General features: G+C 33.9%; 1 protein-coding gene across 2 annotated transcripts; it reads left to right on the top strand.

The window, feature by feature from the left end:
* Positions 1 to 6419: 6419 nt before the first annotated feature.
* Positions 6420 to 13203, top strand: LOC132719673 (uncharacterized). 2 transcript variants are annotated; one of them, XM_060703483.1, is made up of 4 exons: positions 6420 to 6544; positions 7661 to 9482; positions 11350 to 11517; positions 12553 to 13203. In XM_060703483.1, the coding sequence occupies exons 1-4, from the start codon at positions 6518 to 6520 to the stop codon at positions 12654 to 12656; spliced, it is 2121 nt and encodes a 706-aa protein (XP_060559466.1). In that variant the 5' UTR covers positions 6420 to 6517; the 3' UTR covers positions 12657 to 13203. The 2 variants fall into 2 exon arrangements, with proteins under 2 accessions (XP_060559466.1, XP_060559467.1); XM_060703484.1 differs by having other exon boundaries at positions 6510 to 6647.
* The last annotated feature ends 2505 nt before the right edge of the window (positions 13204 to 15708 follow it).

Genomic DNA, 15708 nt, shown 5'->3' with positions numbered 1-15708 from the left:
TCTCAATTATTGTACATATTTATTGTTTTTATCTCGTATAGATAAAATGAAACATGCTTTTGTTGTTGTTGTTGGTTTATTTTTTCGAATTGTATGTTTATGTATAATAATAATCAATAATTTTGAGAGTTGATCTGTGTGTATTAATCATTGTAACCAATTTAAGTGACAAACATTCATTTTGGAAAAAAGCTTATTTATCTGTAAACTATTTGTTCTGTTCTGTAACGATATCAAACATCTCCTCCAAAACAGGTAGAGACCGGACAATAAACGTGTGATCCTACTCGCCGGTCGCCAAAATAGACCGGGAGAGAATGGGAATTACCGATAGGAGTACATCCCTCTATAAATAGATTTTCGGAATGTTTAGGTCATCAACTCATCATTCTATTTACTGCTGTCGGATACATGTAAAACAATAACATACCAAAATAAACCAAAAACAATAGGCTCTGTCTTGCCAAGATGCAAAGACAATTTATAGCCAATTAACCAATCTTATAAGACTCATGGTATAAAAAAGAATTTCTTCAGATTTATTTTACCAGATAATAATGAAACAGTTCTAAACCACAACATATTTCCCCACTATATTGATTTGTGTCCTTGAATTTCTTATGTTTACAGAGCAAAGTGAATTAAATTCATGGTTATATGCAGTCAGAGGATGAGAAAAACTTTCAGCTTGACCAGAACTCGAACCTGTGACCCACAGAATGATATGTACCGCGGCTGTAGCGATTGAGCTATCTGGCCGCTTAAACATTTTCTCTCCTAAATAGTGAACAGTTCTAAACCGTGACAGATACTTTTAGATTTTTAAATTAACAGACAATTAATTCTTAATTAATAAATAAGAAAAAAAAAACTTACATACTCATAGTCTTAATTAAAATAACAATTTATATTATTGTATAATTATTTTTACTAAAAAGACAGGTATTGATTGTGCCATTATTTATAACAGGTCAATTTGAAAGTGAACATAACTGTGCTAATACATGTACAATATCTATTTTTTGTACAGATAAAAAATAACCTTTTATGTATGATAAGTAATTTTATGAAGGCTGATTTGTATTTTGCATCAATGGCACCAGGCAAAAACATGAATATGCAACAAATGAACCACTTTGTGGTAGATTGTATTTTCATGTTTTCATCTGGCGCCCGGTTACTTTTTGTACTATGTTGGTTTTCGTGTGGCACAAATCACCCACTATAAAATTGAGTGCACAAATTTATTCAAGGGCAAGTAACTACTACTACTCTATGAAAAGTCTGTTGTCGGGTTGACTCAGGAGACCTGGAGGTTGAGACCGGTGTCCCTTTATTACAAATAGATAAGACAGAAGCTGTCTTTTTCAAACAATGCACATGTTAGAAAAAAAAACAGAATAACTATTCAGAATATTTTGAGACTTTATTATATTGCTTGATCAAAGTTTAAGGACATTTTCAATCAATACATGTATTATCATTTATAACTTTAAATGAAAGTCTCATCCCTTTAATAATAATGACATAACTGTAACTCTTTAAATTCAGAAATATTAAATTTTCAGAAGTCTCATCATATCAATATACTAATTAAGATATACATGTATGCACATAACATTAATAATTCCCAGTTTCTACTAAATAAATATGAAATCCTAACATTAACATGCTTTTGATGACCTTACAACTGGTAAATTTTATACAACAAACATAGTATGTAATACCTAAGATAGACAGAAAAGAACAAATAATTTAGTAAACATGAGTTACTTCCCCTTAAAATATAGAAAACCTGAAACCCAAAAGAACACCCTAAACAGCAAAATTATGAAATGTTGCAGGCTCAGTTTTATTAAGCCATGCAAATTAATGGTAAAGGATTCATAAAAAATAGATGACCATGTTACAGCAGTAATTGCAGAAAATCGGATAGCTTTTAACATCCGGATACTGGTGCACTTTGTAAAAACAACCATTCTGTGCAACAGATAAACACAATATGGATAAAAGCAATAGGATAATCGTTTACAACAGTTCATTACATATCCTAATACTCATTTGCAGGTGAACTTTCTTCTTGTAGGAAAATTTTGAAAATGTATAAATGAATGAATGAATGTAGACTACAACGATATTCGAAATCCAAGTTTTAGGTAGCACACCACAGTAATGTAAGCCACAGCTTCGAATGGCCAGGAGGATTTCTTGGATATAGTGAATATTCTGGATTTAAATGACTGGTTGTCTTTAAAATGCATTTTCAGCATAAAATTTGTTTTTGTGACATCTAATATGATCACTGGCAAATTGGAAAACATGGCCAGAAATCACATGCTGTTGATTATGAATGTCAAGGCCGCCATTTTTTGTAAACATTGCTTTTATACAGCATGCACGGTAAAAAGAAGTCATTTTACAGGGGGGTACAAACTTTTAGCAGTAGCAAAAAATCTACAAGGTTGAGGACTAGTTTCTTTGTGATATTTTGCATGTATAGGGAGTTGCTAAAGCAGAGACGGTGTTCCTTTAGCCTGTATATTTGCAGATTTTTTTTGCCAGAGGGTCGAAATGTGTTGTTTTGGGTCTCGGGCCACTGTAGATTTTGGGCTTCAACGGAATGAATTGCAAATTTTATTACTGCCTGCCTATTGCACATGGGATAATTTCTTTGTAGATTTGCAATCTTATGTCATATATGTTCTCAACAAAATGTGTTTTCTTTTTCCAGGTTGTGTAGTTTGGTATCAGAATTATTAGACGTATTGCTTGTAGGACATTGACGGCAGGAACTTGAAATTAACTGTGGAGTGCTACCTTTAGTATTGTCAATAAAACTAAGGGACAAGCTGTTAAACTGAGCCTGCAATTTCGTGAAAATGATATCACAATGCACATGCTTTTTACATAAAGTTATTAAACACAAATATAACAACATATTTCGTCGCTTGAAAACTGTAATGTTCTATCTCCAAATTTTCCAAAAACAAGTTAGATTCACAATTTTGTCCGTAATGAACTGTTTTATCTCCTTGGCATTTTATATCAGTGCTTCAGAGCTTCATAAATAAATTACAACGAAACCATCCTGTTCTATCTCCACAAATTTACTATGTCTTGATAAATAGACTGTTCTAACTTACTGGACTAATCATATCATCAATAAATGTCACGTGACCTGTGGGATATATGCAACATACTGTTCTAAATCCAAAATTATCGTATCAAAACATAGCATCAAATCACGTGATAGCAGGACACCCGCCATGTTGTACGAAACATTTTGAGTTAGATGGTTTGTTGTTTATTTAATATACATGTATTAATACTAAATATAAGTATTTAACGATATTATGTATTCATTTATTCCCCCCAATCATTGACATTTTAGTATTAGGTCCTGTAAATTTACTGCATGTGATTAAACAACAAGCAAAACTGATCATGATTTGAAAGTTATTTCAGATGTGTATTTTCGGATAGAAACAACTGTGATCATACAATTTCATCAAACAAATTCGTAAAAAAGAAAATTTGTTATATGTTATAAAGTTTCTTTAACGTAAGGTACATTCTGTCTCAGAAACCAATTATTTATCTTTATAACAGATACATATGAGTTTAAAAAATTGACTGTACTCATTGCCAATATGAAACAAAAGCATAAGATGGTTTAGGTTACTGACCAATGTGGAATATTTTGGAAACTATAAAATAACTCCAAATATCAGGCTTTGAGAGATTAAGATAAAAGCATTTCTGGGGCAAAAAAAGGCCTTTAAGAAAATTTATAGATATTATACGTTTACATATAATATATGTTTTCGAATGCGTTAATGTTATATAACTAATAGATTTCTTTAAAGTAAACAAATTTTATACCAAAGACAGCAGGAAGAAAAATATTCTTATACGTATATTTTGCTTATTTTGTAATTTGACTTTGAATTTCTAAATAAATATTTATATAGCATTATGTTTGTAATGTTTTTGTACACGAACAATCTTTAAATATGACATTTTTCAAATATAAGTCATGCCTGCTCCACCTTTAAGGTCTTTCTAGCAGATATGTTTTCATTGCCTATTTAAGTTATAGAAACATTTGTTTACATACCTTCAATCATAAAACTTCTTACCAACACACAGAAAGTTAAAGTGCATAACAAAAATAATTAACTACTATTTTCATACTTTTGGAAGGAATTTGAATTTGACCATCTTCGAATTTTCATAAAAAAAACAATCTTGAAAAGATTTTTCCCAGCATTCTAGAAAATTTGAAAGTTTTTTCTTTTCCCGTTTGCGGCTATAACTTTCTTTTTCCAGATATTGAAACCACTTTTGAATTGGCCAAAGTTATATTAAAAAGATAAAATGTCTACAAAAATTTATGTGGGTATTTTATCTTTATTTATTTAAATTATTTGTTTTTTTAAATGTCATAAGATTCGAATGTCATAGTTCATGTAGTTAGATACATTATGGTCTAAGAAAATAGTGTAGTGTCAAAGTCAACTAATCAAGGGTTAATTAGCCGAGAGCGTTTTTGGCAGCCTTTTAAAGATAAAACATACTGTTTTATATGATATAAATCAATTCAACTTAAAAGACATAATGTTCTAAGTCACATTGAACACTCTGATTTTAACAATTTTTGAAAAAGAGTTACAAGGACTGTTCTATCTCCAAATGTTTTTTTAAGTTTTTAAGCAAGGAAATATTAAAATCCACATATCTGTCACAATATTGAGTTGTTCTCCTGACACCACGTTAAGTAGTTTTTAAATTTTCAAAATCCGACAATAAATAAAAAAGTTATGCAATACTAAATCTTTAAATGCTTTTTTCTCAAAAACAACAAATTGGCACTTAGAACAAAACGTTTTTCAAGCGACGATTTGTTTACTTGATTTTTACGAATCAAAATAAAACTAATTAACACAAAATGACATTAACTGCTAATAATAACAGCTCCTATCATATGCCAAAATAAAAAGCATTCCATAAGAGACGACGTCGCTCACCGGCGTCGCCAATAACCCAATGAAAAGAATAAAATCAAAGCACAGAAGGCGCTGAATTTGTTTGGGTCTCAGAATATCAGAAAGGTGAAGGTTGTGAGATCATAAACCAATTTGTTTTTGTATAGTGCCACCAATGCTTTCCAGTCTTTTAACTGTAGTAAATTGGCTATAAGACTTATTGCAACACTGATAGTCAATTCAATGTTTATTTGACTTGAATTCTTTTTTTAAAAAAATGAGTTGCCTCAACTGGGATTTAAACTCGAGACCTCTCGATTCATAAGCGAGCATGTAAACCCCTCGGCCACGGTGAAGTTATATGTTAAAAGCCTGAAGAAAACCATATTATTCTAAATTAGGGTTTGTAACTTATTATTTCGACGATAAACACAGATGTAAATAATCATGGAGCTTACTGTAAGCATGTATATCTATAAAGAATGAAACAATATTACAAATCTTCGACCATTCGGGAACTACTTTGCTTGAAAATTAATGCGCCTGTCATTTTTACAATCTTTACGCATTGATCTCCCCTGAATTTTTCGGCGTTAGTGTGCATATAAAGGGAAGTAACCACTTCAAAAAAGTGGACTACTTTACGCATTTGCAATTAACAGCATTAGGATATGAAATTTCGCTACCATTATTTGTTTGGTCTGACGACCCAAACAAATAAAAAAAACCGAAGAGACGGAAAAGATTACTTCATTTGAAAATGTTTGCATTGCGAAATTCTCCAGTTCGCTATTCATTGTCCTTATCGCGACATTTCATTTTCAATTAATAATAATCAAGCACCCTCATACCGATCGGAATGATCGGCTTTTATAATAACCGACTAAAAGGCTCGGGAAGTTGCTGTCGCCCTTTCACAAAATCTGATTTCATTCCATAAGGGGCGTCGCGCGTCGGCGCGGACGCCAAAAATCACCACTCGGACATGGACTTGACCATAGACCCTTTTATAACTTTGTTAAATATTAATTTCCAAACTGTATACTCCCCTGACACTTTTAAATTTCAATTACACTTTACCAACTCACAATTTATTTTTTATCTATATATCTTTTTTCTCTGTAGTTTTCTCAAAAATATTATTACATATTGATTATTACACCATCATGGCAGCTCAGGACGATGGTCAGAAACGAGGCTTAGCATAAACTTTTAGCTTTCTCCTCAATTATGATAGATTACATGTTTAGTACACTTATAAATTTCTGTATACATTGTAGTATAATGTTAAATCTCTCTGTAATTATTCATTTGTTCTTTGTATGATACATTATGTAATCAATTTATTGAAAATAAATATTGTTTAAACATTATAAAAATTCGCGCCATTTTATTAAATACTAGTTTCAGTTTTGCTTCAAGTTAGATTACAACCATAAATATCTGTAAATTGAAACACGTCAAGATAAAAAATTGAACATCCGGGTCCAACAAGGTTATCCCGATAATAAAGTCATACGCAGGATTAAAGTATGAAAACATTGAAATTAGAATATAAGGTAAGTTGGTTTTCTTTTCTTATTATGAAATAGTGTGTGGTTAAAATGATGTAACAGTATAGCTGATAAGGTAACAATCTGAAAGAAGAAGCTGAATACTAAGGTATGTATGCATATATACTCAAAAGTTCAATGAGGATTTATCAGCTCAGATAGTATTTCATGGAATGTGCTTCAGATAACAGGCCAAGAACCTGTCAGCATCATCCCTCTCGAATTATTAAATTTTGAAGCATAAAATGGTGAAAATTAAAAAAAATACGCAATTCACAAAGCGTAATAGCAAAAGATAAGAATTTCAAGAGTATGTCAATATGATACGACACTATCCTGTTCATAGCAACAGAAATGATGTCAGATGTAAGAAGTTGCTCATTACATCTGAGATATTGTATTAAAGATTACATCTGTGAGATGTTAAACAAGATAAAATCTGTGAGACGTCATATTAGATATGGAAAGGCAAGGAAGTTACAGCTAATAATTACCTGGATACAGTCTTAGCGAATAAAGGCTGGAAAAAGACAAACATTTACCAAATAAAAATGTTACTTTTGTCGTTGTAGTTGTTGTTGTTGTATGGTTTCTCTCTTTTTCAAACAGCAGCTGTTAAATGCTACGTTACAGCTGTAAAAGTTTCTGTTAGTTATCGCAGATGTGTTATATTTCTGGTCAAAATTGATTCCAATGTTTGTTGTTGAATACTGCTGGTGTCAGGAAGCAAGAGATATCTTGCTAATATCATTATCGCGTACACACAGACTCAATTAAATCGAGTTTTGAATATTTATCTTTTCGATTTAGTTTTCGGTGCTTTCGGAGGAAGCGGGTTGTGCACACCTTCTGGTCGAAAAATGATCTTTTATTTATATCACTGCGGTAAATCACCATGAATTTATTTTGCCTCAATATGCAATCCAAAGATAATACATGTTATTCAATCTAAGGATAACACTGTGGCCTTGAGTGAAGTATGACTGTTTACCTTTTCATTATCAAAAATATGAAAAATGGGTGATATAATATTTCAAAGTATAAAAACACGATAAAGTAATTTCGCTGCTATCTTTTCTTTGATAACAGGAAAATCTTTGTTTTGCACATTTTCTATTTCAGATGGCGAAGATTGTGATAATGTTTGCCGCGATGATAGCAATTATTCGAGGGGAGGTCACCGTTCAACCAATAGCAAATCCTAACGACTGCATTTGCAAACTCGAAGACAAAGTTTGTGCATGTACATTTGTCATTGAACATAAACTCACCATGATTCTTGAGAAAGAAAAACAACTAGTATATCCGGACAACGGGGTCTTGCGACTGCGAGGAAAAGCAAACGGAAATGCCCAATTAACTCCCGAGCAAGTTTCTCGAGTTATCACAGCTGACGGGGAGACTTCGCGTCTTGTAATAGCTATCAATGGATCGTTTCCAGGTCCTAGGATAGAAGTATGGGAAAGTCAAACTTTAGAAATAACCTTTATAAACAAACTTCACACTGACAGCGTCACGATGCATTTTCATGGGTTACACCAGCGAGACTCACCTTGGATGGATGGTGTCGCATTCGTTACACAATGCCCAATATTGCCAGGGCAGTCTTTTGTTCAGAGATTCAAGGCATATCCCCCCGGAACGGCAATGTACCATGCACATATAGGGGATCAAAGGAGTATGGGGTTGTACGGACCAGTTATAGTTCGCCCAACAAAAAATCCTATCATTGAAGATAACGAAATAATCATATCTTTACAGGACTGGAATCATCTGATGGACCCTGAGGTAGCGTATCAAAGAATGATAACAGAGCAGTTTGATTTCAAAACCAACGAAAAAATCAATACGACATATTCAGTTGACAAAGGTAAATTTAGCCGTTTTGAGTTTCAGTCGGGCCTTGCTAATGGGAAAGGAAGATTTTGGAATACAACAAATACTAACAACGGTTCACCACTTGAACGATTTAAAGTACGTTCTGGAACTTTGTATAGGTTTAGGATCATTGGAGCTATGACCCTTTATCCAATGAGAGTATATATTTATGGTCATCGGCTAACATTACGTACCTCGGATGCATACAACGTGGACAGGATAGCAGTACAGTCAATCATAGTACAACCGGGCGAGCGGTACGACTTTTTCTGGCAAGCTCCATCAGCGAGTGAAGTCACTTCTAAAGAGATACTTTTTATTGCCGAGACAATAGAAACCGATCAAAGTCTCGGTTACTCAAAATACCACGCGGCTGAGGCGATTTTAGAAATTGAAGATTTCTCGGGACCTACACCACCTGCAAACCCTCCAAATGGTAGAAGAGAAACATGTACATCTTCATCTAAATGCCGTACATTCAACTGTCCATATGAATTTTACCCACCAAATGATAATAGAGTTTGCATCACATTTGCCGAAGTAAACAACACTGATCCAAACCAAAATTACAAAGAAGTGCTAGGTGATAACGTCGATGAAGAGTACTTCTTTAACTTTGCTTTTCCGGGGACCCCAGAGAACACCCCAGGCTCGGTTAATGGCCGAGAGTTCGTTCCGCCAACCGTTTCTCTCCTCACACAAGAAAACGAGTTGACCTCTCCATGTACGGATGATTGTATTGACAATGGCATCTGTCAATGTACATATATTCAGAAATTAAAGTCCAACAAGCTGGTCCAGTTTGTGTTACTCAACCTAGGTAATGGATCTGGATGGTCACACCCTGTACACTTGCATGGACACTCATTTTATGTAATGAAAATGGGTTTTGGCACATACGACCACAGTACAGGAAATCTAATGTCTAATTCTAAAGACATAAACTGCACGGATGAATTCGACTATTGTAGTTCTGCTGAATGGACAAACCGTAGTTGGGCAGGTGGAAGAGTTCCATATATGAGCAGTAAACCACCGGAAAAAGACACAATTGTCGTTCCAACAGGTAGAGTGCAGGTTTTTTTTATGCACATAGCAATCCTACTTTTTGTAAGCATTAGCCTGTTCGCAAAAAAAACTATCAGATTTATTTTGATTTGAGTCAATGTTGACTCAAATGAATAACTCATTTAATTAAACATAGTGTGCATGTTTAAACTCAATTGTTAGATTAACTGATACTATCTTTAATAACAGACAGATTTTACTGTTCATTTGCTTAAATCAGGAAAGCTGGAGATGAATGAATTATTTTCGTTTAAATAACAATGGCGCGAAAATACTTAGCCCATAGTTCAAAATCCAAAACATCATATTCATTATTGAATTTCTCGAACTCACCCAATAAATTAATACTATGCTCGCCAATGTTTCGCTTGTTACTATTCTAATCAACTTAATATTCAGTACTGAACTTACACTCACACAATATTCTCTATTTATGCCAAGATATGCTAACATCAGTTATCCCCAAACCAGAGTCCTAAAGGCCTCAACAGACGGTAGGATTTAGTTGTACAACACTAGTTAGCGATAAGATGTACAATTTTATTTTCAGAGCAATACAACATTTTCATTCAGACGGTAATTCTGCATTGTAGGAATCATCTCAGGTTTCCCTAAAAAAAGTTCCCTCCTGATTGAGCCCTTACATACTTTACTCACTAAATTTTTTTCTCCATGAATGATTGAAATACATCTATTTTTTTTTTTTAAAAAAATTGTTAAATTTTATTTTTTTAATGTGCAGCCTGACCGAGACTCAACCTGGGACCCTCGGAATACCGTACTGCAGTTCTACTGACTGAGCTATCCGGCCACCTACAAACTACCTCTAGGTCACTGATTAGAGAACAGTTCAATACCGTGACATAATCATTTTCGGAACAATTTGGGATTCAAACATACCACAACTTTGGGTCTCCTGAAGAGTGTTTCAACATCATTTTTACCCCTTCTTACTACTATGTTTACCTTTTAGCCCTAATTGTTCTGGAATTTCATTCATTACACCCATTATCAGAAGATAATTTGGTAATCTGTTACTTGTCATTGTGGGAGGTCTGTAGAAATCTGTACGACAAGATTTTCAAAGTAGAACATGTCCTATCCCTTACATCTAGACTTGAGGTTTACGAATTTAAGAAATAGTAGCCTTCACACATTAAGATTTGCTTGTACATCTTGTAAGGTTTTAATTGGTGTTGTACTTCAAAATCCTACCGTCTGTTGAGGCCTTAAGATAACAGTTTGCTCTTGAGCAGACATACAATACAACATTAGGACGGATTATGAAATTTCAAGATCTGTTAACAACATTACAAAGTTTAAACAAGTTTTAAATGTTGATGCTGCATATCAAAGACGCCGCCAAATGATGTGAACAGTCATCGTTCTCTGTTACAGTTGAAAATCCGAAGCACAAATCATTTTTTTCTAAATGTTCTTGGTATGTGCTCGTTGTTTAATAATAAAGTTGCATATTTTTTTCATAAAAAAGGTATCTAGATGCAAGCGGCGTCTAAAAAACCAATCCCACTAGCAGAAAAACCGTAAGGAAAATACGCATATCTCAACCAGACCACTGCGCATCCGCGCAGTCTGATCAGGATCCATGCTGTTCGCTTACAAACCCTATAAGAAGTAGCGAAACTGATAGTGATCGAACAGCATGGATCCTGATCAAACTGCGCGGATGCGCAGGCTGGTCTGGATCCATGCTGGTCGCAAACCCATTATGTTGGTTTTGTCGTGAAAGGGCTCATAAATGTCGTGCAAATCTAGATGGCATATAGCACTCTCTTGCCATGTCAGCATATTTATACAGTACATATACCTCTGTATCGTAAGCTTCATTTGTTCTTCTTCGGCAGGTGGCTACGTTGTTATTCGATTTAGATCGGATAATCCCGGAATGTGGTTTCTGCATTGTCATATTGACCTGCACAATACAAATGGTATGGCAATGGTTATTGATGAAGGGGAGTCAAAACCAAGCCCTCCTGCAGGATTTCCAACATGCAGAAGTTTTCTATATAATGGTAAGGTATCAGTGTGTATGTGTGCGCGCGCGTGCGTGCGTGTGCGTATGTGTTCTTTATGCCTCCTGTTATGGGACATATAGTGTGATCCTAGCTTGTCCTTGTGTGCGTGTGAGTGTTCGAAAAAGTATATTCTTCGTGTGTGGGCCATGATTACTGCATGCATGATGTAATTAGGAAATGGGCTCACCTGACCACCATTAGTTGACAATTTGCATGCGCACTAAGATCACATGCTTGAAGGTCAAGGTTAAAACTGAGTTTTGAGCATATAATCTGAAGTGCTGTAAGAGCTTTGGTACTTGTAATTTCTTATACGGCAAGGGGTGGACTAAGTATATTTGACATAATGTCTAAAGTGTCGTATCCTGGCGCATCATTGTTATCAAGATTATTTAAAGTGGAACACTTTGCCGTTTCTTGATGAATTGTGGGAAATATTCCGCATAACTGTTTTTGCCACTGACAGACGATGCATGACATGATCTTCAAGGTCAGTGTTGGACTTTGAGGTCAAAGATCAAAGCCTGTTTGTCTACTATACTTTTGGTTTATAACTTTTAATACCGTGCTGTATTATCAAAATATTTGGCAGATGTCTGGGTGTATCTCAAGCAATACCCAGGTCAAGGTGGTATTAAGATGCAAAAATGTCAGGGGCATCCGTGTCTTATGGACACAGTTTTTGTTTGTTGTTTTTTATTGTTTCTGTTTTAAAATAGGTAGGATTTGTATATGTTTATGTCGTTGCTCAAGTATAATATCATTATGCAATACCTTCTTAGTGATGTTAAACTACTTACAGATCGTTTCCCAATTGTCTGCGTCTAAACCGAACATAAAATGGTTATTTTTAGCATGTTCATGATTTATAGCCATACATCGTGAAGTTTCAAGTTGCTGTACACAATTCAGTTGTTAACATTATTATACGATGTAGTCATGCATGCTGATACCTTTCTGACAACAACCACTGAAGTTAAAAAGAAAACTTTGTTATTTATACAAAAAAGAGGAATTCTTGTATAATTTCAGGTAAACCTCCAGATGACCCGGGTGTCAACAGTGCCACGATACACGGCGGATTTCCGATTATAGTGTTTTTTGTGCTTTTTCTAACAATAAAAATAATTAATTAGATTTTAAAGGGGGGCTGGGGGCGGTGAGTTGTTGAGATTATCATCGCAACCATAAATACTGTACCAATATCCTAACATTAGTTTTTTTATTAATACGACATGCGATACAAGATGATTTCTTCCCTCGGGCAATATTTGAACAACATTTTCATTGTATATAACTCATCGCCGGTGTAAAACAAAAATATTTTCGTTCGATTAACATAGAAATTGTAAAATTCATAGAAACATTGTCTAGGCTCTTACAGTTAATGCAAATGATCAGAGGTTGTTACGCATGGCAGAAAGCCACTATTGTCAGATTTACGTTGACACCTTTTTCATCGCTAAACATTTTATACTGTGCACTATTTTAAAGTAAATTAATACCCCTCTAAGCCTTACTAGCTTTTTAAAATACGATTTGTTGATATTAACAATCGGACATTACTTCAAATCTTGTCTCTATGTACTTTTATATGTCTCATATATTTAGTTCACCACATCCCTGAGATTGTTCTCACCATTATTCTGCTGTGCTTAATAAATTGTAAAATTTAAAGGAAAAGTTACAATATCAATATACTAAGATATACATGTATGCACATAACGTAAATAATTCCCAGTTTCTATTAAATAAATATGAAATCCTAACATTAACATTAACAATGGTCTCATCCATCATAACTGCAAGTCTTTAAATACAGAAATTATAATACATTTATATCCATATACTAAGATATACATGTATGCACATAACATTAATAATTCCCAGTTTCCATTAAAAATATATATAACATCCTATTAACATTGGTACTTGGATGGAATTCATAATCTTGTAGAAAAAAACTGTAATATATAGTATGAAAGTAAAAAAAAATCTCAAATAGTCTATAATTATCATATAATAAAGATTGGGTTGTGTAATGCATATCTCTTACAGTAACACTGTCCCTCTTAACCTTCCATTAGACTTTACCATATAACTAACTGCATACATGTATATATCAAGTGTTTAAATCGATAACTTCAGGATGTTATCCTTTCTAGGTTCTAATATATGGACATGAGCACCTATAAAATTTCATTTTTTACCAAAGGTTAAGAGCATGTCAGATGCTTTTTACTGAAATAAAGTAGCGCTGAATATGAAATTATATGTCAGGAAGGCAGCAAACAGTAAACAAAGTAGTATTTTGATTTCAATACAAAACTATAACTGTACTTTAAATTGCCGAAATGCAACAGAAGCAAACGATGGTTCAGGTAATATCCATTAAACTTGTTTCTCTTTTTTTTTTAGACTGTACATAACGAATAGGACACCAAATTAAAAAGCTTTTGAGAAATAAAATTAACAGCATTTATGGGACATAATGTGTTAAGCGAACAATATAATATAGCTGTACGCGGAGGAGTACGCTCGACTATTCTTTTATGTTATATGGGGTATAATTCTGCCATATTTTACGATTTTTGTTTTAATATAAACAAATCTACTTAATAATCATGAGCTGAACACGGGGCATAGACTACGCCCGACTGTAAAGATATTGACCGAATAGTCGGCGAATGAAATGATGAATTCGTGATAATTTTTAATGAGCTCGCTTCATTCCGTTGAGAGAAAAAACAAACAAACAAAAAAATCAATAAATAAAAAAAAATCGAAAAAATTGCAAGACAATAGCAAAAGAAATATTAGCATTTTTCAGGCATTATGCTCATTGTTGTTGTTACTTCGCTGTCAAATTCAGCTGAATTATTAATAGAAATACTAGTACATTTCAAAAGATTGACTATTATAATGTTGATTGACTAATATTTGATAATGAAAATTGTTTAGAATAAAATACAAATAACTACCTAAATTATAAAAAGACTGACAATTTAATGTTTCCGATACATTCCGAACGATACTTATAGAAATTTCGATGGGCCGTGTGGATTATTGATTTTTTTTGCACAGTAAATTATGAAATTTTGCGAAAATATGATAAAGTGTAAATTTATTTTGAGATTTACCTGTGCACTCACCATTTACACGGGGATGGGCATGTTACTTTTATGGGCATTGCATGGACACTGACTGAACGTCGCACAAACTAATGTCTTTTCGTATACCTAGTTTGTAATAGCTTCTTTTTTTTAAATTTCACATCGCCTAAAGGTCATATGGCCACTTTAAAGCTTTACTGGTTGATGAAGACCTAATGTGGGCCCCCGTACATTATTTCAGTCACAATCGGGCATCTGAGTAGAATCCCCGGCGTTCCGTAAGCTAGCTGGATCACAGGGAGAAGGGGGGGGGGGGGCAAATGGATCTTAAAATTGAGCATCATTAAAAAATATATGTGAATTTCCGCTGATTCAGATGTGCACTATCTATAACACCAAATGTGAAAGAGTAAATATGTAAATCATGATCCCACATACATGTGAGAAGTTTTAAGTGAATACCTTCGAATATTTTATGTTCATAAAGACTGTAATTCAGTCAAAATCAGTTTTAAGAGTTATAAGGATGGAGAAATGACCTACATACATGATCCCCAAGACATGTGAATAAGCCCCGCCCCCTGAAGATTTGATAAGACTTGAAGCTGGATATAAAGTTTATGCTAATCGGAGTTATGTTTTTTACACTGCACTTTTACTCAATGAGATCTATGTATAGGTTAGAGTGCATATTGGGTGTTCTTCGTAAATAAGAAAGCTAAAAAGGAGCGGAGCTTGCGAAGCGACTGTAGCTTTCTTATTTACGAAGAACATCCAATATGCACTCTAACCGGCTTAGTGCTCCGCCCATTTTTTTCCGCCCAACACACTGCGTGACGTCACACGATAGCCTAAATGTGTATAACCATATTATATTTGGAAGAGGTAGCGGTACACATTTTCGGGTCACGTGTTTTGCATAGCTTATTCCCGCATTCTGTCTAGATAAATAAATCAGACAATATCACGGTGTATATCCATGTCGGTACCCTCTTTGCATTCCGTTGAGAGAAAAAAAAAAACAAACAAAAAAAATCAATAAATAAAAAAAATCGAAAAATTGCAAGACAATAGC

Source organism: Ruditapes philippinarum, unplaced genomic scaffold, assembly GCF_026571515.1.
Source record: "Ruditapes philippinarum isolate M1 unplaced genomic scaffold, ASM2657151v2 ctg1987_1_1_1_1, whole genome shotgun sequence".
Lineage (NCBI taxonomy): Eukaryota > Metazoa > Mollusca > Bivalvia > Venerida > Veneridae > Ruditapes > Ruditapes philippinarum.
The sequence above is the reverse complement of the archived record's forward strand: the minus strand, read 5'-3'. Positions and strand labels throughout refer to the sequence as shown.

Bases quoted from the DNA above. Each gene is read 5' to 3' on its own strand.
- LOC132719673 (XM_060703483.1), top strand. From the start codon at position 6,518: ATGAAAACATTGAAATTAGAATATAAG. The intron at 6,545-7,660 runs GTAAGTTGGTTT...TTTCTATTTCAG, and splicing joins CATTGAAATTAGAATATAAG to ATGGCGAAGATTGTGATAAT. The intron at 9,483-11,349 runs GTAGAGTGCAGG...CTTCTTCGGCAG, and splicing joins CACAATTGTCGTTCCAACAG to GTGGCTACGTTGTTATTCGA.